Here is a 27871-nt window from a genome sequence, read left to right on the forward strand (position 1 = left end):
GCAGCAACAGCAGCAGCAGACCTACGACCACAAGATAATGGAAATCCAAATCCTTAAACTACCAACCTCACTCTCAAACTTAAATGATCCCCGGACATAACCCACTGGTAGTTGAAGTGTGAGTCTGTGTTTTCATTTCCGTTTGGCTGTCCTTGTTGCAATCGATAACGCATAACCGAAAATACAAAAAAAAAAAAAGTTTAAAATTTCTCCTGGAAATTCATTTGGTATTCCTGTTTCCCCTGCACGCAACCAGCCTTGAACCAACTACCCGGCCACTATGTGAGTGGGTCACAGAAGTCCTTTCAATGAAACGTAACCATCATTGTGTGGTTAAATACCAGCTCTAAACCCCCCCGCAAAAACAATTGAGTAGACCAAGTTAAATTCCCAAAGTGAACCATGGCAGTAAGCCAAAAAAAGTGTAGAGGGGGGGGGGTTGGGAGACAATTTAATAGGGACAAGGAACTTGGCCACCAAAGCCCCAGAGAAATGTCCTACACTACTAACATCTAAAATGTCCAATGCAGAGTAATGGAAGGGGAGCTGGGAGGAGTATCGCGACGCCCCTGGCAAATTCGAGAAGGAGACGAGGAAGGCGAAGAGAAGTTACTGGTCGAAATTTTGTGGGGAATTGGAAAGCCATAGTAGGGCATCTAGGTTGCGTAAAGTGCTCTCGAAGGATTTCATCACGCCTAGCTCCCTGAGGAGGTAGGACGGGACTTACGCTGAGATTGGGCAGGAGACGGTGGAACTTTTGATGGAGGCTCGTTTCCCAGGTGGCCAGGAAGAGGTCGGAGATCAAGATATCGCAATACCAACATATGTGGCCTTAAGGGACGACTTCATCAGGGACATCGTCGACGAGGAGAACATAACGTGGGCGGTCCATACATTTCTTCTGTGGAACTTTTGATGGAGGCTCGTTTCCCAGGTGGTCAGGAAGAGGTCGGAGATCAAGATATCGCAATACATATGTGGCCTTAATAGACGACCTCATCAGGGACTTCGTTGATGAGGAGAAGATAGTGTGGGTGGTCCGCACTTTCCACACATTTAAGTCGACGAAATTATGCCGGCACTGCTGCAGAAGTCCCTTGGAGTCACCCTGCCTTGGCCTATTTGTCTGTCATCGTTTTTGCTGAAAACACTGGAAAGACTGATTGACCTGGGGGTGAGAGGGGGACTGACGCCGGAAAACTTTCCGCACATTTAAGTCGACGGAATTATCCCGACACTGCTGCTGGAGTCCCTTGGAGTCTCCCTGCCCTGGTTTGAGAGGATTTTCCGAGCGAGTCTGGCATGGTCCTACATACCGAGGGCATGGAGGGAAGTTAAGGTGATCGTTATCCCCAAGGTGGGAAGAATAAACCACAGTAGGATGAACGATTGTAGGCCTATTTGTCTGTCATCGTTTTTGCTGAAAACACTGGAAAAACTGATTGACCTGAAGGTGAGAGGGGGACTGACGCCGAAAAACTTTCCGCCCATTTAAGTCGACGAAATTATCCCGACACTGCTGCAGGAGTCCCTTGGAGTCTCCCTGCCCTGGTTTGAGAGGATTTTCCGAGCGAGTCTGGCATGGTCCTACATACCGAGGGCATGGAGGGAAGTTAAGGTGGTCTCTATCCCCAAGGTGGGAAGAAAAAACCACAGTAGGACGAACGATTGTAGGCCTATTTGTCTGTCATCGTTTTTGCTGAAAACACGGGAAAAACTGATTGACCTGAAGGTAAGAGGGGGACTGACGCCGGAAAACTTTCCGCACATTTAAGTCGACGAAATTATTCTGGCACTGCTGCAGGAGTCCCTTGGAGTCACTCTGCCCTGGTTTGAGAGGATTTTCCAAGCGAGTCTGACATGGTCCTACATACCGAGGGCATGGAGGGAAGTTAAGTTTGGCGGCATTCTTGGATATTGAGGGGGCCTTCAATAATGTGGAGATAGGGGCGATAGTAGCCGCACTGGACAGCACGGGGATTCACCCCTTAATCTCCCGGCGGACCAATAAAATGCTTTATGGCAGGATTATAAATGCGAAACTGGGAGATAGTGTGCTCAGAAGGCGCGTGACTAGAGGACCACCCCAAGGAGGGGTGTTCTCTCGATTCTATGGCACCTCGTGATTATTGAAATCCTGATGGATCTCGGTGGGGACGGCACAAGAGACGGCACTTCACGAGGTGGTACAGGAGGTCGAGGCGTCTCTTCGACAGAAGAAGTACACCATGGCGGGCATCATGGATATTGAGGGAGCCTTCAATAATGTGGAGATAGGGACGATAGTAACCGCACTGGACAGCACGGGGATTCACCCCTTAATCTCCCAGCGGATCAAAAATATGCTTTATGGCAGGATTATGTGAACCTGGGAGATAGTATGGTCAGGAGGTCGGTGACCAGAGGAACACCCCAAAGAGGGATATTCTCATCGAGTCTATGGAACCTCGTGATTAATGAAATCCTGATGGATCTCGGTGGGGACGGCACAAGGATTATCGCTTATGCGCACTACGTCGTTTATGCTGGTCCGTGAACGATTTCTGTCGACAATCAGCGAGATCATGGAAGGGTCACTGAGGAGGTTGTAGCGATGGGCTAACAGAAATGGATTGGGGACCAACCCAGGGAAGACAGAGCTGGTGCTCTTCAAATGCAAATTTTGCCCATGAACATTCCATCAAGGAACAGGGTCAAACTTCTTACATATCAATGAGTGCAGTCCGATTCAAGTTTAAGTTCAATGATAAGGGGCCTCCTTTTTATAGTCGAGTCCAAAAGGCGTGCCGCAGTGCGACACCTCTTTGGAGAGAAGTTTTACATGGCATGGTACCTCACAAATGTTGCCAGCATTAGGAGGGGAAAACCACCGCTGAAAATTTTTTCTGAAGGTCTCGCCAGGATTCAAACCCAGTCGTTCAGCGTCATAGGTGGACATGCTAGCCTCTGCACTACGGTGGCCTCCTGGTGAAACTGTTCTGGAAGACGAACACCGAGGAAAGAAGCCGTAGAGCACTGTGCGCTTTTTACTCCTGTAAGAGGATTTTCGGTAGAAAGTGGGGGGGTAACTCCCAAGATGATTTATTGGATGAATACGGCCATTGTGAGACCATTACTGACCCATGGAGCACTGGTATGCCGTAGAAAAGAGGCATACCAGTGCTCCATCGGTGACCTCCTGGTGCTGGTGCTCTTCACGTGTAGATATAAGATACCGGAGTTCAGACTTCCGTCCTTGGACGGGGTCACCCTGCGGCTGTCGAAGGAGATGAAGTACCTAGGCATAGTCCTCGATTGGAAAAGGAACACCGAGGAAAGAAGCCGTAGAGCACTGCGCGCTTTTTACTCCTGCAAGAGGATGTTCGATAGGAAGTGGGGGGTAACTCCCAAAATGATTTATTGGATGAATACGGCCATTGTGAGACCAATACTGACCTATGGAGCACTGGCATGCCGTAGAAAAGAGGACGCGAGAGAGGGAGTTCGATAAGGTCCAGAGACTAACCTGCGTCGGGATCACAGAGGCATTCAGATCCTCACCGCAGGCAGGACTGGATGAGATGCTGGATATGCAGCCCATTGAGGCCTATATTCGGAACTACGCCGCCAGGGTCGCGCTTAGGCTGAGGGAGCTCGACATGCTGAAGGAGGATGGTATCGGCCACATTTAAATTCTGGGTGTTATGGATGCGGAGGGTAAACTGGAGGTAGGATCTCCGACTACCTGGCACCAATGCCGACTGGAGTGAGGGCATTCGCGATTCGATTTCTTGAAAGGGATGAATGGAGGGCGAATGGTGTACTCGAGAAGGATGAGACCTCGATCTACACAAATGACACCAAGATTGAGTGTGGGACTGGATTGGGGGTCTACTCTGATGCACTCAATATCAGCATGTCTTTGAGACTGCCGAACTAGTGTACGGTCTTTCAGGCAGAGGTCTGTGCCATTGCAGTGGTCGCAAGAGAAATTCTGTTAAGGGATTTACCGCCCTCAAAACTCAGGATTTATGTGGACAGCAAGGCAGCGCTCAAGGCCTTGAGGCCGAGAATGGTGAAGTCGAGATGCGTGGCGGATTGTTTGGAATTCTTAGATAGGCTCCGGGCCTACGATGTGACGCTAATATGGCTTCCTGGGCATGAGGGGATTCCAGGAAATGAGAGCGCGGACGAGTGCGCCAGGAAGGGTTCGTCTGCGCCGGGCGGACCAGTCATCGGTCTTGCCTATGTGCCATTTGTCGAGCTACTGAAAACAGTAGAGAGGATGGCCAGGGCAGCGTCGGTGGCGAGGTGGAACTCTTTGAGTGCGGACGAGTGCGCCAGGAGAGGCTCGTCTGCGCCAGGCGGACCAGTCATGGGTTTTGCCCACGTGCCATTTGTCGAGCTACTAAACACCGTAGAGGGGATGGCCAGGGCGGCGTCGGTGGCGAGGTGAGACTCGTTGGATGGTTGGCCAGTCGTCGACCAAAGGAGGACGAGGGAGTTGCTGGCGTTCGATAAGAGGTCGATTAGTAACTTGACAGGGGTCATAACCGGACACTGTGCCATAGGTCGCATGGGGATAACGCACACTGACTTCTATAGGCAATGCCTCGATGAGGATGAGAAGGAGACTATTAAGCACTTGCTGTGTTCCTGTCTGAATGTGCAGAGACGTAGGCTCTCCTTTCTGGAGAGCCGTTTCTTCTTTGATCTGGGTGAACTTGACAGGGGTCATAACCGGACACTGTGCCATAGGTCGCATGGGGATAACGCACACTGACTTCTATAGGCAATGCCTCGATGAGGATGAAGAGAAGACTATTGAGCATATGCTGTGTTTTTGTCCAAATCTGCAGGGACTTAGGCTCTCCTTTCTGGGGAGCCACACACAACCACCACAACCACACACAAATTTTTTCAAAAAAATTTTTCTACAATAAATTTTTTTTAAATTTTATTTCTATGGAAAATTTTGTATTAAAGTTATTTCTGTTTAAAAATTTGCTCCAAAATTTATTTTTGTATAAATCTTTTGGAATTTTAAATTAATTAACATTTTTGTTTAACTTTCTTTGCAAATTTTCAACTTGCCCTTGGCCTTCTAATCAAAAAAATTTTCAAACAAATATTCCAAATTATTCCCCAAAAAAAGTTGCTTCATTTTTCAAATACTTTCTCTGTCCCCAAAATTTCCACGTTTGGGATTTACCTTTCAACATTTGCCAAACATGAGTGCAGAGCTAATTCGCATACTTGTGACCTAAATATCCCGCAGGGGGTTAATACAAATCCGTCGCTTGGCGTTGTAGTCATCAGCAACATCAGCAACAGCACCATCATCATCAGCTTCGCTGTCGTCGTTCTCGTCAAACATGGGACGAAACCCTGCCAAACACCACCCCCTTCCCCAACCAAGTCGCATAGTGCCGCATATTCTGGCAATATTCCCCAAAGCAGGCCCTTGCCGAACGGAAGTATTATTGATGCTTGGCCATGCTTTAGTGAATTTCCACTTTGCCAAAAACGGAAGTCGGCATTTAAACGACAGTCGACAACACCAACACACAAACAGGCAACCAACACTAGCATACAACGAGTAAACCACTAGCCATACCAATACAATCAGGCATTTGTCCTATGGAGGCAGAGGCAGAATAACGAAAAAAAAAACCAACCAACATGTTGCTGGGCATACAAGTGCGTACTGCTTGCTGTGAATGAAAATGGCCAAGTTTTGGGAATTAGGGATGCCAAATCTGATAAAAAAAAGTTTTCTGTAGAGAAAAAATTAGGAAAACATTTTTCACAGAAATAAAATTTTGAAAAATTGTGTTATGAAAAAAAGATAAAAAAAACTTCCTGTGAATTTCCTACAGAAACAATTTTCTAGGAAAAAAAATATTTGAAAAATATCCTTATATCGGCGACAATTGTGTGGTACCATGCCATGTAAAAAAACTATGTCACGTAAAAACTACTCCCCATAGAGGTGACTCACTGGGGGACGCCGTTGAGACTCTATAAAAAGGAGGTCCTTTATCATTAATCTTAAGCTTGAATCGGACCAATGAGTCATTGATATGTGAGAAGTTTACCCCTCTTCATGGGCAAATTTTTGCTCTACACCTCTCGGAGTTCTTTTTTGGACTCCTATATTGTAGTGGGTAAATATGTTCGATTGAAATATATCTTTGGATTGAGGTGGCCCCCCAGACTCTTGGCCCTTGAAGAAAATAAAAGCTTGGTGCTATACTTTGAAATAATTTTTGTATGAGAACAGTATTATCATAGTTTTAGCCACCTTTGAGCCCATATAGTCGTCATTGGTCTATATTTTTATTTGATGGGGAGCGCTTTTGGGGTGTTATGTCAGACATTCAGCCCAAATATGGATGTGAAATTCCTACCCTACTCCCAAATACATTTCATTTAAGCCCAAAATTGCCATGGTCGATAAATATTTACGGGTTGGAGGGCGTTTATGGGCTGGCACTTCAACACTTTGCTCTAAAAATAGGTATGAAATTCGTTCTTTACTCCCAAAAATCTTTCATTTGAGGTTATTTGACCCCTCATCACAATATGGGACTTAAATGAAAGGTATATGAAAATAGACAAGAAATCCAGTGTTTGTGGCTAAGTCCCAAATCACTTTTTTCCCGTACATATTAATATGGGGATATGTTCGGGAAATAAGTGATTTGGGGTTTACCCACCAACACTGGATAACTGGTCTACATATCAATATGGGGATATGTTCGAGAAATAAGTGATTTGGGGTTTACCCACAAACACTGGATTACTTGGCTACTTTCATAAACCTTTCTCTTGAATTCCATATTGTCATAATTGGTTAAATAACCTATTTCAGGTGTTTTAAGGAGTTTAAGCGACACCTCAATACCTTAAAAAAATTTTTTAAGTCACTTTCCTAAGCTACTCCCAAATATGCCTATTTGGGGGGGGAGGGGGGGTACACCACCCATTACATGCGCTTATCTTTTTTGCCATATTCGTAATCTACTTCTGAATACCTTTCATTTGAGTCCCTCATTGACATGAACGTCCAATATGTCTGTTTGAGGGAGTTTTGGGGTTCGTGCGGACCGCTGGGTGTTTAGATTCAAATTTTAATACCAAATTCGTATTCTACTCTCCAATACCTTTAATATGATACCCATATTGTTCTGATAGGTCCACTTTTGATTTTTGGTGGTGTTTTGCTAGCAAGGGGAAGGGTGTTCCCCTCTTCCGATATCGAAAAATTGTAAACACTATGTGTCCTTCCAGACCAACCTACACAATCTGTAAAAATTTCGAGAAAATCGGTTCTGCCGTTTTTGAGTCTAAACAAACAAAAAAAGTCGTGATTAATCGATAGTCGTGATTGGCTAATACGCCCATTTTTGATAGGTTTTGGTGGGTGGGCTTCACACCCTAGAATTCGACCTGATTTTGTATGCCATATGCGTAATCCACTCCCGAAAACCTTTCATTTGAGCCCCATATTCATATGTTAGTCTAATATGTCTGATTAGAGGAGTTTTAGGGTTAAAGTGACTTCCTGGCTACTTGGTCCCTATATACGCTACATACTATATATTCGTGTTCTACTCTTCAATACCTTTAATTTGATACCCATAATGTTCCGGTGGGACCACTTTTGAGTTTGGTTGGTGTTTTTGGGGTAACGGGGGAGGGACCGCCCCCTTCCGATATCATTAAATTATATAGCTTATTGCTCCTTTCTGATCATAATCATATTCTACTCACGAGCAGCTTTCATTTGAGTCCCATATTGTACCGATGGTCCATTTTTGATTTTGGGATGTACTTTTGGGGCGATTTTGGCCTTGGGGTGGGCCCCTAGGTAATTGGCTTCAATATTTAATACCATATTTATATTGTACTCTCGAATATCTTTCATTTGAGTCCCATTTTGTCACGGTCGGTCAAATTTTATTTTTGATTGGTGCTTTTGTGGTAAGGGGGAGGGTCCTTCCCCCTTCCGATATCAAAAAATTGTATAGCCTATTCCTCCTTCCTGTCTATATTCGTAATCTACTCCCAAATACATTTCATTTGAGTCCCATATTGTCACGATCGTTCATTTAACCTATTTTAGGGGATTTTGGGATTGAGGCGGTCCCCCAGTTACGGTTTTGGGATTGGGGTGGGGCCCCAGGTATTTGTACCCAAAATTTAATATCATATTCGTATATCACTACCGAATACCTTTCATTTGAGTACCATGTTGTCCCGGTCGGTCAACTTTTATTTTGGTTGGTGCTTTTGTGATAAGGGGGAGGGTCCTTCCCCCTTCCGATATCAAAAAATTGTAACGCCTATTCCTCCTTCCTGACTATACTCGTAATCTACTTCCGAATACATTTCATTTGAGTCCCATATGGCAACAATCGCCCAATAAACCTATTATAGGAGGTTTTGGGGTTGAGGCGGCCCACCAGTTCCAGTCCGTTCCCCCCTCCGATATCACAAAATTGTAAAGCCTATTCCTCCTTCCTGACAATATTCGTAATTTACTCCCGAATACATTTCATTTGAGTCCCATATTGCAACAATCGCCCAATAAACCTATTATAGGAGGTTTTGGGGTTGAGGCGGCCCCCCCAGTTACAGTTTTGGGCTTGGGATGGACCCCCAGCTAGCTGGACCCAATATATAATATCATATTCGTATTCTACCCCAGAATATCTTTCATTTGAGTCCCATGTTGTCCCGGTCGGTCAACTTTTATTTTTGGTTGGTGCTTTTGTAATAAGGGGGAGGGTCCGTTCCCCCTCCGATATCAAACATTTGTAAAGCCTATTCCTCCTTCCTGACAATATTCGTAATTTACTCCCGAATACATTTCATTTGAGTCCCATATTGAAACAATCGCCCAATAAACCTATTGTAGGAGGTTTTGGGGTTGAGGCGGCCCCCCCAGTTGCAGTTTTGGGCTTGGGATGAACCCCCAGGTAGCTGGAGCCAATATCTAATATCATATTCGTATTCTACTCCCAAATATCTTTCATTTGAGTCCCATGTTGTCCCGGTCGGTCAACTTTTATTTTGGTTGGTGCTTTTGTAGTAAGGGGGAGGGTCCGTTCCCCCTCCGATATCACAAAATTGTAAAGCCTATTCCTCTTTCCTGACTATACTCGTAATCTACTCCCGAATACATTTCATTTGAGTCTCATATTACCACAATCGTCCAATAAACCTATTATAGGAGGTTTGTGGTTAGGGGGAGGGTCCGTTCCCCCTCCGATATCACAAAACTATGTAGCCTATTTCTCCTTCCTGACTATACTCGTAATCTACTTCCGAATACATTGCATTTGAGTCCCATATTGTCACGATCGTCCATTAAACCTATTTTAGGGGATTTTGGGATTGAGTCTGCCCCCAGTTAGGATTTTGAACTTGGGGTGGGCCCCAGGTAGCTGGACCCTACATCCAATATCATATTCGTATTCTTCTCCAGAATCGCTTTCATTAGAGTCCTATGTTGTCCTGATCGGTCAACTTTTATTTTTGGGTGGTGATTTTGTGGTAAGGGGGAGGTTTTGCTTATATTTTACGGGATTTTGGGGTTGGGGCGGCCCCCCAGTTACTTGAACCCAAAAGTGATATAGACTAGGTTTCCCTCCAGACCCACCTACACAATCTGTAAAAATTTCAAGGTAACCGGTTCAGTCGTTTACCTTGAAATTGATTTTTATACCCACCACCATAGGATGGGGGTATAGCAATCTAGTCATTCCGTTTGTAACACCTCGAAATATTCGACTAAGACCCCATAAAGTATATATATTCTTGATCGTATCGACGCTCTGAGTCGATCTAACCAAGTCCGTCCGACCGGCCGTCCGTCTGTCGAAATCACTATAGCGGTCGAACGCGTAAAGCTAGCTGCTTGAAATTTTGTACAGATACTTAATATTGATATAGGTCGTTGGGGATTTCAAATGGGCCATATCCGTTCAGATTTAGATATAGCTCCCATATAAACCGATCTCCCGAATTGAATTCTTGAGCCTCTGGAAGTCGCAATTTTTGTCCGAATTGGCTGAAATTTTGCAAGTAGTGTTCAAATACGACTTCCAACAACTATGTCTAGAACGGTCCAAATCGGTCTATAACCTTATATAGCTCCCATATAAACCGATCTCCCGATTTGAATTCTTGAGCCTCTGGAAGCCGCAATTTTTGTCCGATTTGCCTGAAATTTTGCATGTGGTGTTCCGCTAGGACTTCCAACAACTGTGCTAAGTACGGTCCAAATCGGTCTATAACCTTATATAGCTCCCATATAAACCGATCTCCCGATTTGACTTCTTGAGTCCCTACAAGCCCCAATTTTTGTCCGATTTAGCTGAAATTTTACATGTGGTGTTCTACTATGACTTCCAACAACTATGCCTAGAACGGTCCAAATCGGTCTATAACCTTATATAGCTCCCATATAAACCAATCTCCCGATTTGACTTCTTGAGCCCCTGGAAGCCGTAATATTTGTCCAATTTCGCTAAAATTTTGCACATAGTGTTCTGTTATAACTTCCAACAACTGTGCTAAGTACGGTCCAAATCGGTCTATAACCTGATATAGCTCCCATATAAACCGATCTCCCGATTTGACTTCTTGAGTCCCTACAAGCCCCAATTTTTGTCCGATTTAGCTGAAATTTTGCATGCGGTGTTCCGCTTTGACTTCCAACAACTGTGCAGAGTACGGTCCAAATCGGTCTATAACCTTATATAGCTCCCATATAAACCGATCTCCCGATTTGACTTCTTGAGCCCTTACAAGCCCCAATTTTTGTCCGATTTGGCTGAAATATTGCATGGGGTGTTCCGTTATGACTTCCAACAACTGTGCTAAGTACGGTCCAAATCGGTCTATAACCTGATGTAGCTCCCATATAAACCCATCTCCCGATTTGACTTATTGAGCCTCTGGAAGCCGCAATTTTTGTCCGATTTGCCTGAAATTTTGCATGTGGTGTTCCGCTTTGACTTCCAACAACTGTGCTAAGTACGGTCCAAATCGGTCTATAACCTTATATAGCTCCCATATAAACCGATCTCCCAATTTGACTTCTTGAGCCTCTGGAAGCCGCAATTTTTGTCCGATTTGCCTGAAATTTTGCATGTGGTGTTCCGCTATGACTTCCAACAACTGTGCCAGATACGGTCCAAATCGGTCTATAACCTGATATAGCTCCCATATAAACCGATCTTCCGATTTGACTTCTTTAGCCCCTACAAGCCCCAATTTTTGTTCGATTTGGCTGAAATTTTGCATGTGGTGTTCTGTTATGACTTCCAAGCAAATATAGCTCCCATGTAAACCGGTCTCTCGACCATCCTTGTTCGGGTACTGGAAACTTTAATTTTTTGGTTTTTTATTTATTTATGATTTTTCATTTCATATTCTGTCAACCCTACTGTTCAAGTTGTTGCAACATCGGCTCTAACAATACCTTATTTCCCTGCGAATGCCTCAACTCATTTGTCAACAACAATTTGTTGGGTTGAAAAATCTCCACTTGACGTGTTGCATGTAGTTTTCAAATGGAACTCAGACACTAGAAAGCTGCTAATTGCCAAGATCTGATGAAATGCTCGCACTACCCCAACAACAACCAAGTCACACGCATACATGCAACCATATAAGAACGCCAATCTCTACAACAAGTGTAGTTTCCAAATGAACCACACTATTCATTAATCAAAACGAAAATGAGAGAAAACAAGACATGAGAATGTCTAGGGATGAGGCCCAGAGAAACAGAGAGAGAGAGGGAGAGGCGAAAGGAAATAGAGGTGGTGGTCTACTTGGCATCAATAGAACACGATTTCTCGATTGTTTGGCTTCTGACATACCAGCAACAACAACAACAGCAGCAAAAACAAAAAAGCATTTAAAATCAATTCATTTGTCGCCACCATCATTGATGTGGTGGGTGGGGGGTGGTGACGATATCCATTATGAAACCCCATTTTCTGGCACACGCAAAGAGTTACCCAATAAATCCCTTGTGTTGTTTACAAGTACCTCCACCTAAGCCAGCCCCAACATGCGTGTTTCTAAGCTGTTTCGCATAACGTTTGATGATATTACAATTCACTCATTGTTTTGTAGTATGTCTCAGGGTCACTTGACACTTCCCAATGATGTCGAAGGCGTGCCCACAAGGTATTCTCTTCACTTTGGACAACCAACCATACAGCCATTCCCCCTATTGAGCATTGTTCCAATTTAGTACTCATTATATGGGTGTGCTGATCGGTCTGTCTGTCTGTCTGTCTGTTTGTATGGCAGTTCATCATTCTGGGCCAGTGTAATTTGTTTTGTATGCATCAATGATTTATGTAAAACAAAAAAGTTGTAAATCTATTTTCATCAGGTGTGCCATGTCAGCAGGTCTCTGACATAGTATGGCTATGGAGATAAACGGAAATTGGCAAATAGGCAAATAGTGTGACATGTTTTAAAAATAAACTGTAATTGCCAAATCAAATAAAACTGGGGTTTTTGCAAATTTTTAAAAGGTATTGATTTTAGAATTGAAAATTAAAATGGAATCCAATTTTTGTAGGGTGGCCAGATGAATTGTGGAAGTTATTTTTCCCAATGAAAAAAACAACTAATGTCATAATTCTATGGGTTGCCCAAAAAGTAATTGCGGATTTTTTAAAAGAAAGTAAATGCATTTTTAATAAAACTTAGAACGAACTTTAATCAAATATACTTTTTTTACACTTTTTTTACTAAATCAAGCTAAAAGTAACAGCTGATAACTGACAGAAGAAAGAATGCAATTACAGAGTCACAAGCTGTGAAAACAATTTGTCAACGCCGACTATACGAAAAATCCGCAATTAATTTTTGGGCAACCAATAATAATTCTTGTTTGAAGAGATAATGTTTTCAGAAAAAAACTATTCCTACCAAATTCTGCATACTTTTAGAAGCAGCTAATAATCAATTTAATCATAATTTGTAAGCAGAAAATCAATGGACATACTACCTACTTAACTCTGCATACTTTTAGGTGCTGCTGATAATTAATATATGCATAGAATCCATGATACAAATAGTTATGGCTATCAATGCAGAAGGTATTATTGATTAAAAAAAACCATAGCATGCTTTCAGGCAATTTTGGGTCGCCATAAAAATAGCATACTTTTAGGCGCTGTTACAAACTAGGTGCTTCTTTTGCTTTTAGCAGCATACTTTCAGCTAATGTCGATTATAAAACCTAGTAAGCTTTCACATGATATTTGTAACTATATAATTTTGCATACTTTTAGGAACTTGTACCGATTTTAAAACCTAGCATTCTCTCAGGGGCTTTGAAAACTAAAATTTGAAGTTAAAACCTGATTTATGCAAAAACCAGCAAGGTATATTCGTAATCTACTCGCTAAAGTCTCTCATTTGATACCCATATTGGCCAGGGTTAGGGATGTTTCAAAATTCTCAAGACCCCATATATCCTTCCCGGGTATTTTTGCATATTCTTAGTCCGTAACCTAAATTATACTAAAACCAGCAAGGTATATTCGTAATCTACTCGCTAAAGTCTCTCATTTGATACCCATATTGCCCAGGGTTAGGGATGTTTCAAAATTCTCAAGACCCCGTATATCCTTCCCGGGTATTTTGGCATATTCTTAGTCTATAACCTAAATTATACCAAAACAAGCAAGCTATATTCGTAATATAATCACTAAAATCTCTCATTTGATACCCATATTGCCCAGGGTTAGGGATGTTTCAAAATTCTCAAGACCCCGTAGATCCTTCCCGGGTCCAATTTTTAGACATGTTTTTGCATATTCGTAATCTACTCTCTAATACCTTTCATTTGATACTCATGTTGCCTAGGTTAAAGAGTTTCCCCCAGGGGTCTTTGCACCAAAAACGGAATTCAGATTTGAGTTACTGGAGTCAAACCACGTCTGTAAACCAAATTTCAGCGAAATCGGTAATGCGCCCTATAAAGTGCAGTTTTCTCCTTTTAGCCATTGATGTCAGGAGCTATTATTGGTTATCAGATGCTATTGGTTATTATAAAATAAAGCATACTTTTAGGTACTACTAACGATCATAAAACCCATCATACTCTCAGTAGTCTAAAAATTAATTGAAGGTTATAATCAAAATTTATAAACACATGTATGCAAATAGTTATAAAGTTTTACATACTTTTAGGCGCTACACACAACAACTTAACATAAAGAATCAATGGACTGGATGGTTATAGCTGTTAGTGTCAGGAGCTATAATTGGTTATCAATTATAGCATACTTTCAGATGTTTATGATGAATATACAACAAGGTATATTTTTAGGCGCAGCTTCGGTTTATATATATGGAATACTTCAGATTTGTATTCCTGAAATCAAAACACTTTTGAATATCAAATTTTAGCGAAATAGGAGGTGCACTCTATAAAGTGCAATTTTGTCCTTTTAGCCATTTATGTCAGGAGCTATTATTGATTATCGAACATAGCATAGTTTTAGGGGTTACTAACGATTATAAAACCTAGCATACTCTCGGGAGCTTAAAAATAAATTTAAGGTTATAATCAAAATTTAAAACATGTGAGTGTTTTTTTAAAATATTGCATACTTTTAGGCGCTACTAACAACAACTTTGCATAGGGAATTAATTGACTGGATGATTTTAGTCCTTATTATCAGGAGCTAATATCGGTTATCAAATAAAACATACATTAAGGGGTTTATGATTAATAAAAAATAGTTTTAAAATGTTGTATACTTTTAGGCGCTATTAACAACAACTTTGCATAGGGAATTAATTTACTGGATGCTTTAAGTCATTATTATCAGGAGCTATTATTGGTTATCAAATAAAGCATACTTTCAGGTGTTTATGATTAATAAAAAAAATAGCAGCATACTTTGAGGTGTTGATTCCGGGTATAGACATAGCATACTTTCAGGCCCTGTTGTTCAAAATAAAACTTGGCGATCTTTAAGTCACTATAACCGGTTGTAAAACCTTGCATACTTTTCGGATCGAAATATTAAATAAAAATTTCAATAAAAATTTAACAAAACTTAATATTTTCTTGAATACTTTTCGCAGGCTATGTAAAGCTGGAAAATGATGCGTTGGCTCATATACACCAAAATTTTCATAAAATATTTACCCTTATCTTTGTATTAATCTTCGATTGTATACGAAAAGTGTAAGGCATAAAACAAATTTTCACAATCAAAAATTTCCAATGAATTAAAATTTCCTGAAAAATATATGTTTTCAAAGAAAATTCAAATTCTTTGAACAAACTGTATAATAAACAAAATCTAATCCAAACCCACTTAACAATTTAATATAATTTATGATATTATTCTCCACTTACCCAGCCTGGAATCATTTTTCTTGCGAACCCGTAAACATATGGTACACGATTTAATACACTGCAGAGAAAAAGAGAAACAAAAAGTATAAAGGAATAAGGACATAAAAATCAAAAAAGCATCACAAATCACACATAACCAAGGCAATTACAATAATGTCATCTATTTGATAATCTCTAGGCCATGTAAAGTCTATATATACTTACATCGTGTATGTGTCGTATAACTTCCGTTCGTGAAATATTATCCAATGTTAAGCCATTAACTTCGAGTATCTCATCGCCCACTTCCAAATTATCACGATCGGGTGGAGAGCCATATAATTTAATTTTACCATCAACATTCTCCACCAGAATAATGACATAACCAGATAATTCAACCACTTGTTGCTAAAAAGAAAAACAAAAAAAAAGAAGGAAAACACCAAAGCAAATTACTAACAAGTTCATAGGCAAGACATTAGTTTAGAAAATGAAGCCTAAAGACTAACGGTTAGAGATGGAGCGGGGAGGCTATGTTTGTAGCCATCCTTTCAACTCATAAACAATGCAAGATGACAGTTTCAATTAAGTTTTAGTTTCTTAATTAAATTTCATCAGTTATGGTGATAGTAATTTAGCCTATGATTCATTAAGGAGCATGGTAAAGGTTGTTTGGGTTATTAAATTATTGACGGAGTTGCTGAGGAGGGTAGAAGGAAAAATGTCATAGATGACACTTAGGTAGGGGAGAAAACCTCACATTAAAATTTTCTATGGTAAAAGCATCAGGGATGGAAATTAGCAAAATTTGGCAGAATAAAAAGAAGTTGCACAATTTTTTGATTTAAAGGAAAAAATTATATACAAAAAATTCACCAAAACATTTTGGTTGGACAATACTTTAGAGGGAATTTTGTTTTTAAAAATAATTTCAAGATATTTTGTTTTAAGAAAAATATTTATGGAAATTATATTATTGGATCTGTTATTGGTTATAAAGCCTAGCATATATTCGAGCGCTATATAAAACATAACATACTTTTAGACCCTTCTATCGATAATAAATAAAACTAAATTATCTTGTGGATGCTGTTGGTTGAAACAACCATAGCATACTTTTAGGCCCTACTATGATTGGTTATAAAACATAGCATACTTGAAGGAGCTATTAGTTTATATAAAACATAGCATATAATCGAGCGCTATATGAAGCATAACATACTTTTAGGCCTTACTAACCATAATAAAACACTGTTTACTTTCAGGTGCTGTTGGTTGATAAAAACACAGCATTCTGTTAGACCCTGTTATTGATTATTAAACCTCACGTACCTTGAGGAGCTAAAATATTAAATTCCTCAAGGTTGGAAGAAGTCTTCAAAAATTTCGTGGAAATTTTTAGAAATTTTGACTATCGTAGAATTTCAAAATTTTTTTCAAATTTAAGAAAATTTTTATATAAAAAAATTTCTGCCAAAATATTTTCGTTAGGTAATAATTTTGAGGGAATTTTGTTTTAAAACTTTCAAGAAATTTTGTTTTAAGAAAAAGAATTATGGAAAATTTTTTTGGAGCAATGAATGGTTATAAAACATAACATATATTTGAGCGCTATATAAAACCCTCCTACCGATAAAAAAAAACTTATTTTATTTTCAGGGACTGTTGGTTGATATAAACTTAGCATACTTTTAGGCCCAGTTATGATTGAAAACAACACATAGCATACTTGCAGGAACTATTAGTGAATATCAAACATAACATATATTCGAGCGCTATGAAAAAACATAACATACTTTTAGGCCCCGTTACCGATAATAAAAATTTTTTACTCTCAGGTGCTGTTGGTTGATGTACATATAGCATACTTCTAGACCCTCTTATTATTGGTTATAAAATATAGCATACTTACAGGAGCTATTAGTTAATATCTATACATTAATAATATCTTTTAAAACCTTTTATTGATTATAAAACCTAAAATACCTTTAAGGAGCTATTCATTTTTTTTTTAATTTTGAGTTTCATAGGCATGGTTGGAAGAAATTGGTCTTCAGAAAAATTTCGTTGAAATTTTATAGAAGATTTTACTGGAAATTTTGACTATTGTGGAAATTTTGCTTTTATAGAAATTTTGTCATTAAAGAAAAATTCATGAAAATTTTGTGTTTTGTAAGAAATTTTAAGGAATTTTTTGCTTCATAAAAAGCTTTGTGGAAGTTTTATCTTTTGGTAAAATCTTATCTTTTAAAGAAAATTTAATGAAAATTTTGTCTTTGGAGAAAATTTCATGCAAATTTTATTAATGAAGCTCTTGTTGGTTACATTGCATACTTAAAAGCTAATATACAAGAAAGTCATAGAAAACATAATATACTTTAAGGCCCTAACATCAATTATGAAATATAGAATAAATTCAGACAATCTTGGTTACTATAAATTTATACCATATTTATAGGTACTATTAACAATTATAAAATGAAGCATATCTTAAGGAGCTAAAATAATAAATTTAAAGTTATAATCATAGAAAAGAATGGAAAATGATGAGGAGCTAAACTACCCAAAAATTTGTTCAGAAGATTTATCCAAATATTTGTGTTTAGAAAAAATCTTCTCTAAAGACAAAATTACCTTTAAAGAAAATTTCGTGGAAATTCTGTCTTCAGAGAATATTTTATGGAAATTTTGTGGCTTGAGAAAATGTTGCGGAAATCTTGTCTTCAGAGAAAATGTTTGGAAATCTTGTCTTTGGAGAAAAGGTGTCTAAATTGTGTCTTTGGAAAAAATATTCATGAAATTTTATCTTAAGTGAGAATTTTACAAAAGTTTGCCTTCGAACATTTGCCTTGTCTTTTTATATCTTTGCAGAAAATTTACTTTACATTTTAGTGAAAATTTCAAGCAACTTTTTTCTATGGGAGCTATTATAATTGCTTATAAAGTAAAGCATACTTCAGGCGCTTTTAATTAATATAAACTTTGCATATATTCGAGCTATATATAAAACATTACATTCTTTTAGCCTATTTTATAAAACATTGCATATTTTCAGGCTAAGTTGGTAAATATAAATAAAGCATACTTTTAGGTAATATTACCAATCATAAAAACAAACATGGCATAAGGAGTTAATAAATACAGCCCCTGAACATTACATTAAGGAACAAGGGTAAACTTCTCCCATATCAATGGTTGCTGGCCTATTCTAATTTAAGCAAGAGGCATACTTTTTTTTAGGCGAATCCAATTTTATTAGTGGAGATATTATTGGTTATAAAAGTTAACATACTTACAGGCGCTGCAGGTTAATATAAAAAATCAAACAAATTTTTAAGTGAAAGTTTCATAGAAAAGTTGGCCTTTAGAGAAAATTTCATTTCATTTTGTCTCTAGGTAAAATTTCATAAAAATTTTATCTTTAGCAAAAATTTCTTAAAAATTTTTTTTTTAAGAAAAAATTTACGAGAATTTCGTCTTAGAAGAAACTATCATTTCAAAATTTGCTAGGATTTGAAAGCAAGCTCGTTGTCATTGGCGCACGTGCTAATCAATGCGCCTCTGTGGCCTCTATTATGAAGAACATGGACTGATCGACAGACAGATATGGGGATTTAGTGTCCCCTATAGAGTGTTATGCAAATTAAAGGCCTTTAGACTAATTTTCTCAACGGTAAGCCACCGTAGCTATACCTTCCATCTTATGCTCGTGTATATCTTATGCCTGCTTATTCTTCAGGGGCAGACAATCATCCTTTCCTCCCTATAGATTATTAAAAATGATATTGAAAAAACCATATTTTTAAAATATTTCACACTAAAATGATTTTTAATGCTTAAAAAATCAAATCTTAGTGGATTTGATGTCCCTCGAAAAGTACTCGAAACAATTTAAAATGGGCATGGGGTAGGTTTTCATATTGCCTTGCTCTTTGCTGGTGTCAACTAGAAGCATTTAAGCCCCACTTGTCCTTTAAATGGCCATGTTTTGTAGCCGGCTATTATTGTAGGTGGTGGTGTAACAAAGCCATCCTCACCGCCGTCGCTTCTGCTAACGGGTCGGATGGTGGTGGTGGTGGTGTTGATGGACTAAAATGGGGTATTTGTCTGAGTGGTTGGGTAGTCACGAATACAGCCTAGCTGGCTGGCTGGCTGGCCAGGATTTGTAGGTGATGGGTGGGTCATTATATTTAAATGCCACTTTTATGACTTTGGTGTTAATTTAAGCCTAGAATTTTATGTGTTTTTTTTTTATTATGTTTCCTTTTTTTTATAATAACAAGAAGAAGAAGAAGATACCAAGCCAAGTTGATGATGCTTGGCTGGTTGGTTGTTTGGCTGGTTTGATGTGCTTCAAAGTATAGCCTAAATTTAACGATTTAACGTTGATGGCTGAGCTTTTGAGCTTTAGCACAAGAGAGAATAGAGTGTAAAAAGACATATGGTTAAACGCCAACACCTTTTAGGCAACAAAATACCTGGCCATGAAGTTTTTTTTTCTATTTTAAATTTTTGGGCCAAAACGTTACATCCTTAGGACCACCCAAGCACATAGCATATCCATAGCATATCCATCTCCTGGCTAAGTAGTTGTTGTAGCGGTAAACGTTAATGGCCAAGCATGTACTGCTTCGTTTAGATGTTTTTGGAATTCCCACTAATTAACTTAATAGTTCTTATGTTTAATTTAATAACAAAATGTCACAAAAAAATCTCCCAATCCTCTACAACAGGGTGGTGCAACATGAGTTTGTAATTAATGAAAACAAATGTGTTGGAGGGAACAGGTGGAATATTTTAGGCATCTACCCAAAAGAGATTTGTGGGAAATTATCTGCTTTATGAGGGGGAGAGTATATACCTTACCATTATCCTTGTAAATAAAAGAAGAACTTCCTTGAGAAAACAAACGACAAAATATAAAACTAAGGCATTGGAAGTTTGGATTTGGCATTGAAACCCCTTTTGTTAAGTCATCCCCTATAAAAAGTGGGTTAAAAATTTGTAGAAAAAAATTTTAATATTTTTTTTGAGAAAATTTTTGGGCATTGGGGTTTGCAAATGGGCCATATCGGTTCAGATTTGGATATAAATCCCATATGAGCCCCTGGATGGCGCAATTTTCATTCGATTTAGCTGAAATTGTGTTCTATTACGACTTCCAACAACTGTGGCGAGTGCGTTTCGAATCGGTCAAGAACCTGATATAGCTCCCATATAAACCGATCGCCCGATTTGACTTTTTTAAGCCCTTAAAAGTCTCGATTTTTATCCGATTTGGCTGAAATTTCATGTTATGAATCTCAACAACTGCGCCAAGTACGGCCCAAATCGGTCTATAACCAGATTTAGCGGCCATATTTTAGCAGAATTCATGGTGGTGGATTCCCAAGATTCGGCCGGGCCGAATTTCTTACGCTTTCACTTGTATTTGTATTTATTATCTACTTTCAAATCCATATTTCAAAGCTACCATCTGGGATAGCACATTTTTAAAGATCCGCAGGTCCTTTCTGTGTCTATTCCATTCAGAAGGCAAAAAGTGTACTCTACTACAAAAGATCTTTTATTTCTGTCCTATTCTATCCTGATCGGCCCTCATATATTCCTTTTAACTCCTTTTTGCTTTGCATAGGATGGGGGGGGGAGGGGAATTACTCTCTGAAAAGTCCTGTCATTTGTGTACAAAATGTTCCCAGTCGTCCTACAAGATATTTTGGTGTTGTCTATATTGGGAGGGGGAGGGGTCGGCCCCTCGACGTTAAAACCTAAAATACAGTTTCTATGAGTCCTTTATTGTCACGATCTACATGTCCTGATGAACGGCAGGACGTGACCCAGATATTTTGATCCTTATATCAACTTTAGAACTCGAACTCTACTGTCATAGACCTTTCTTTTAAGCCCCATATTATCGGGATCGAGCGGCACGTCTTTTTAATATCCTATATGTCCTATTTAGTGGTTCTAGCGTCTGTGACCGGACACAGACGCTGTCCCAAATGTGTATACGAGATTCGTAGTCAACCCTCAACGAACGTTCATTTGATAACAATTTTGTGATGTTGAAAATTGATGCCAATTTTGGGGATCTCTAAGGTTGGGGAGGCCCCATAGACACCTTGGACCAAATTCTTATAACAGATGCTTACTTAACATCCAAATGCCTTTCATTTAATATCCATATTATCCCATTCGGTATATATGTCCTGTTAAGGGATTTTGGGTGTGGAGGAGGCACCTCATACACCAAGGAATACATTTTTATGTCAGATTCTTACTGAACATTTAAAAAGCTTAAATTTGTGTCCATATTGCCCCAATTGGTAAATATGCCTTGATGGGGGTTTTTGAGGGGTGGGGAGGCCCCTCAGACACCAAGGAATACACTATTAAATAGCTTTAATTTATGTCCATATTGCCCCAAATATGGTAAATATGCTCTGCTGGGGGTTTTTGAGGGATGCGGAGGCCCCTCAGACACCAAGGACTAAATTTTTATGTCAGATTCTCAATGAACTTTTAGAAAGCTTAAATTTGTGTCCATATTCCCCGAATCGGTAAACATGCCCGTTCGGGTGGGGCGTCCCCCTAGGTTATTTGACCCCAAAGTTGTATACCAATTTCATGTTTTCGGGGTACCGTTAGGTGGCATACACAATTTCGCTTAAATCGCTGGCGTTTTTGAAAATTGGAGTAAAATAAATAAAAAATAAATTTTTATGTCAGATTTGCATACTACTTTTAAATACCTTTCAATTGATACTCATATTGCCCAAAGCAGTGAAAGTGTTCCCCTTGGGGGTTTTGTGTGGGGTGGGGACCCCCCGAACACTTATGGTGAAATTTGTATAACAATTTGGTACTCTACTCTTCAATACCTTTCATTTGATACCCATATTGCCCGAATCGGTAAACATGCCCGTTCGGGTGGGGCGTCCCCCTAGGTTATTTGACCCCAAAGTTGTATACCAATTTCGTGTTTTCGGGGTACCGTTAGGTAGCATACACAATTTCGCTTAAATCGCTGGCGTTTTTGAAAATTGGAGTAAAATAAATAAAAAATAAATTTTTATGTCAGATTTGCATACTACTTTTAAATGCCTTTCATTTGATACCCATATTGCCCAAAGCAGTGAAAGTGTTCCCCTTGGGGGGTTTTGTGTGGGGTGGGGACCCCCTGAACACTTATGGTGAAATTTGTATAACAATTTGGTACTCTACTCTTCAATACCTTTCATTTGATACCCATATTGCCCGAATCGGTAAACATGCCCGTCCGGGTGGGGCGTCCCCCTAGGTTATTTGATCCCAAAGTTGTATACCAATTTCATGTTTTCGGGGTACCGTTAGGTGGCATACACAATTTCGCTTAAATCGCTGGCGTTTTTGAAAATTGGAGTAAAATAAATAAAAAATAAATTTTTATGTCAGATTTGCACACTACTTTTAAATACCTTTCAATTGATACCCATATTGCCCAAAGTAGTGAAAGTGTTCCCCTTGGGGGGTTTTGTGTGGGGTGGGGACCCCCTGAACACTTATGGTGAAATTTGTATAACAATTTGGTACTCTACTCTTCAATACCTTTCATTTGATACCCATATTGCCCGAATCGGTAAACATGCCCGTCCGGGTGGGGCGTCCCCCTAGGTTATTTGACCCCAAGTTGTATATCAATTTAATGTTTTCGGGGTACCGTTAGGTGGCATACACAATTTCGCTTAAATCGCTGGCGTTTTTGAAAATTGGAGTAAGGGGGAGGGTCCGCCCAACCCCCCCCCCCTCCAAATCGCCATACCCCTCTCCGAAATCTGGTGTTTTTTGAAAATCAGGGCAAGGGAGAGGTCCCCCTCCCCTCTTTCACATATCAAACAGTTCTTAGTAATAAAATCATGACCATAAAACAAAACCACGAAAATATTGCCCAGCAGCACGTCGTTTGGATTTGTCTAGGAAAAGAAGGACCCTTATGGATGAGTTAAAAATTGTGGCAACCTTTACTTTAAAATTTTCATTACTTGCTATCACACTGAATGTTATAACTTTGGGATATGGGTCCTATCAGGTCGTTTCTGATTGATCGACTGTTTAGGGGTGAGGTGGTCCACTAAATCTCTTCCAATCACACTGAATGTCATAACTTTGGGGTATGGGTCCGATCAGGTCGTTTCTGATTGATCGACTGTTTAGGGGTGAGGTGGTCCACCAAAAATATGAGCAGAATAAAGTTGCCAGATTCGCAGTCCACAACCGCATAGCTTTCATTAGAACCGCATATTGTTATGATTGGTGTATACAGCCGTTTGGTGAAGGGAGTCTATAGGAGGGTTGCGCGCCACACCCCGTCTACCACTTGAGCACATATTTGAAAGACACACTCTACTCACCGATCTCGATCACTAGATTCCCCATTGTTTTAATGGGTCAAATAACCTATTGGAGGCGATTTTAGGAGGAAATGCACCTACTAGATTCTTGGACACAAAGTTTAGTGTCATATTAGTAATCTGCTCCCAAATACTAGCTATTATCTAGTAATGTTCCCATTTGAGCGGCTTTTTGGGGGTGGGGCGATCCCCTATTACTTGGACCCCATATTTTATGTCATATTCGTAGTCTACTCCCGAATACCTTTCATTTGAATCCTACATTGATATGTACGTCCAATATATGTGATTGGACAGTTTTTGAGGTTGGGTCACCCCTTGGATACTTGAACCCAATTTTTAATTATATATTCGTATTCTACTCTCCAATACCTTTCATTTGATACCCATATTGTCCCTATCGGTCAACTTTTGATTTTAGGTGGTGTTTTTGGGGTACGGGGGAGCGTCCGCCCCCCTTCCAATATCAGTAAATAATCGAACTGACCCAAATTTTTGTAAAAGTTTCGTATGCTACTCTCAAATACCTTTCTTTAAGTACTTTGGGGCCACCCTAGCGCAGAGATTAGCATATGCGCCTTTGACGCTGGGTTCGAATCCTGGCGAGACCATCACAAAAAATGTTCAACGGTGGTTTTCCCCTCCTAATGTTGGCAACATTTGTGAGGCACGCCTAGCGCAGAGGTTAGCATATGCGCCTATGACGCTGGGTTCGAATCCTGGCGAGTCCATCAGAAAAAATGTGGTTTTCCCCTCCTAATGCTGGCAACATTTGTGAGGCACGCCGTCCGGACTCGGCCCTTTATCATTGGACATAAACTTGAATCGGACAGCACTCATTGATATGTGAGAAGTTTGGCCCTGTTCCTTAGCAGAATGTTCAAGGGCAATATTTGCATTTGCATTTGAGTTCAGTATTGTCCCGTTCGGACTATATGACCATTTGGACCATAATTTTGGGGTGGGTCGCCTAGGAATAGACTACAAATTTTTATATAAGTTTCGTTTTCGACTCTCAAGTACCTTTTGTTTAATCCCATATTGTCGCGATCGGTCTACATATCCATTTGGGGGTTGGTTTTTGGGGCGGCCCCCTGGGTTTTGACCCCAAAAGTTTTTTTGGCTAAGTTTTATAGAAAATTTTGTAATTTTTTTTTCATAGAATTTTGTTTCTAAAGAAGTTTGTTTCACAATATTTTTGGTATACAAAAATTTTGGCAAAAATTTTGTTTTTTAAAAAATTCTATTAAATTTTATTTTTTTAGAAAATCTTTGATAAAAATTTTTGTCAAAGTTTTATTTTTTTAAAAATTTTGTTCAATTTTTTTTTTTTTGGAAAATTTTGTCAATTTTACTTTCATATAAAATTTTGTTGAAGTTCTATCTTTTTGAAATATTTGGTAAAAATTTTTTTTTTTTGTGGAAAATTTTTTAAAATTTTATTTTTTTTAAAATTTTTGTTCAAATTTTTTTTTTTTTTTGGGAAAGCTTTGTAGGTTTTACTTTCATATAAAATTTTGTCGAAGTTCTATCTTTTTAAAATATTTGGTAATTTTTTTTTTTTTTTTTTTTTGTGGAAAATTTTGTCAAAATTTTATTTTTTTTTAAAAATTTTCAAATTTTATTTTTTTTTTTGGAAAACTTTGTCAGTTTTACTTTCATATAAAATTTTGTTGAAGTTATATCCTCTTAAAATATTTGGTAAAAAAAAATTTTTTTTGTGGAAAATTTTTTCAAAATTTTATTTTTTTTAAAATTTTGTTCAAAATTTATATAAATTTTTTTTTTTTTTTTTTGTAAGTTTTACTTTCATATAAAATCTTGTCGAAGTTCTATCTTTTTAAAATATTTGGTAAAAAAAAAATTTTTTGTGGAAAATTTTTTCAAAATTTTATTTTTTTTTAAAATTTTGTTCAAATTTTATTTTTTTTTTTTTTTTGAAAACTTTGTAAGTTTTACTTTCATATAAAATTTTGTCGAAGTTCTATCTTTTTAAAACATTCGGTAATTTTTTTTTTGTGGAAAATTTGGCAAAATTTTATTTTTTTTTTAAAAATTTTGTTTAATTTTTTTTTTTTTTTTGGAAAACTTTGTCAGTTTTGCTTTCATATAAAATTTTGTCGAAGTTCTATCTTTTTAAAATATTTAAAAAAAAAAATATTTTTTTTTTTTTGGAAAATTTTGTAAAAATGTTATTTTATGGAAAATTTTGACAAAACATTATTTTTATGCAAAATTTTGTCAAAATTTTTTTTTAGTAGAAAAATTTTTGAAATCTTCCTTTTTATGGAAAATTTTGTCAAAATTTTGTTCTTTAGAAAATGTTGTCAAATTTTACTTTTTTAGAAAATCTTTTATAAAAATTTTTGTCAAAGTATCATTTTTTAAAAAATTTTTTCAAATTTTATTTTTTTTGAAGATTTTGTTTACTTTTATTTTGTAAAAATTTTTTTCAAAATTTTTTTTTGTGGAAAATTTTGTCAAAATTTTATTTTTCAAAAAATTTTGTCAAAATTTTATTTTTTAGAGAAAATTTTATCATAATTCAATTTAAATGGATTTTTTAATAATGGCCAACAAGATTAATCAGCGGCAATAACGGTTGTCGTATAATTGCTATTAATTATTTAAAATCACTTATACGTCACCAAGTGCCCAGCTTTCAAGCATAGAGACAGAGCACAAGTTTCTTTTTCCATTTTGTTTTACATTTCCCCCAACTCTATCTGAGTACTTCAAGGGTTCATCAAACTTCTTGATTGCGGCAAGCATTGTGCCGGCTAAAAGACAAAACAACAACAACTAGCTAAAAGTTGTTGAGACAATGCCTTAAGTTCACCATTAAACATTTAAGCCCCAGAGCAGCTCCAGCAGTTGAAACAACTGAAGAGTTGATGGTTTTTTGTAACGCAGCTCATTCACAAAATGCAGCAAAAAAAAAAAAAAAAAACAAGAAAACCTGCCTCCTGTCTAGGGGCCTCAACAACTTGTGATGAAAGCTCCCAACAACAAAAAAGACCAACTTTCCATCACATTTTTTTTTAACCGTTAAAATCATGTTATTGTTGTTGGAAAGAGGACGAGTGAACGATGTGCGAAGCAGAGGAAGGCGAAAAAAGAGATTCACCAAAAAAAATGAAAGAACATTTGTTGGCATTATGCCAAAGTGCAACATTTACAATTGGCGCCTATGTTAAATGGTCGCCAGTGAAGAAGGCAACCTGGTGTTAGGTTTATTGTTACACAATGCGAAGGATATACGCCTGGCAAAGCCTTGTGAACCAATTCACCTAGCTTCTGAGGGAGGATGCCAGACCTTTTTGTGTTAAATCTCTGAGAAACGGCTCAAACACAATGCTGGTAAGCTGTTAAGAGAATTGTTGTTTGTTGCTACTATGATGGCTGGAATATTCAAGTGGAGATTTTTTTTTATTATGTCCCATTACAGCCCACCATACTTTTACTTTGTTCTATTCTAGCATTGAAGTAGATTTCTCCTCCTTAGCTTGGCAACAACTGTTATCATACCCCAAAAATAATATAGGTTGCTGATGTGGCTGCTGCTACTGATATGTCAATGATGATGACGATGACAATGGCAACTACCCTAAGTGCTTAAATATTATTGATGTCAAGAGTTTGATTTTTATATTGCTACTACCACCACTGTTACCACCACTACTTCCATTATTATACTTTTGTGAAACTTTGTGCTTGTTCACCAAACCATTCAGAAAAGGTGGAAGGTAGTAGTCCTATTGTGTGAAAACAATTGAGCCAATGCTACCCAGCGAGCTGAGGCAATGCCATTTATAGAATGCATACCTTGAATATGCATTTCATGGTCGTTCAATGGCATCGATTGTAATAAATATTTGTATAGCTGTAAGTGATTTAAAGAGGCACACCAAATGCAAACAAAGTCCTTGAGGATTTTGTGGGAAATATCAAAAGAATTGAAGATGCATTTAAATGAAATGAAGAGTACATTTATTGTACTGGGGTTGGTATAAGTGATATTAATTTATTAATATAACTCATACGCCAAAGTGTAAAAGCTATATTGAGGTTGAAGCTATAAGAATTTGTTATGTTAATTAAAAAATTT

The 27871-nt window shown here is 38.2% G+C and overlaps 1 protein-coding gene across 4 annotated transcripts in view; it reads right to left on the bottom strand.

The window, feature by feature from the left end:
• LOC106087029 (uncharacterized) overlaps nucleotides 1-27871 on the bottom strand; it is a 435541-nt gene that overhangs the window by 329499 nt on the left and 78171 nt on the right. For all 4 annotated transcript variants that reach the window (XM_059368281.1, XM_059368282.1, XM_059368283.1 and 1 more), the window contains exons 3-4: nucleotides 15599-15781; nucleotides 15395-15452 (exon numbers count right to left, since the gene is read on the bottom strand). In XM_059368281.1, the coding sequence (XP_059224264.1) occupies nucleotides 15395-15452; nucleotides 15599-15781 (241 nt within the window). The remainder of the gene's footprint in view (nucleotides 1-15394; nucleotides 15453-15598; nucleotides 15782-27871) is intronic.

Source organism: Stomoxys calcitrans, chromosome 4, assembly GCF_963082655.1.
Source record: "Stomoxys calcitrans chromosome 4, idStoCalc2.1, whole genome shotgun sequence".
In the NCBI taxonomy this organism is placed as follows: domain Eukaryota; kingdom Metazoa; phylum Arthropoda; class Insecta; order Diptera; family Muscidae; genus Stomoxys; species Stomoxys calcitrans.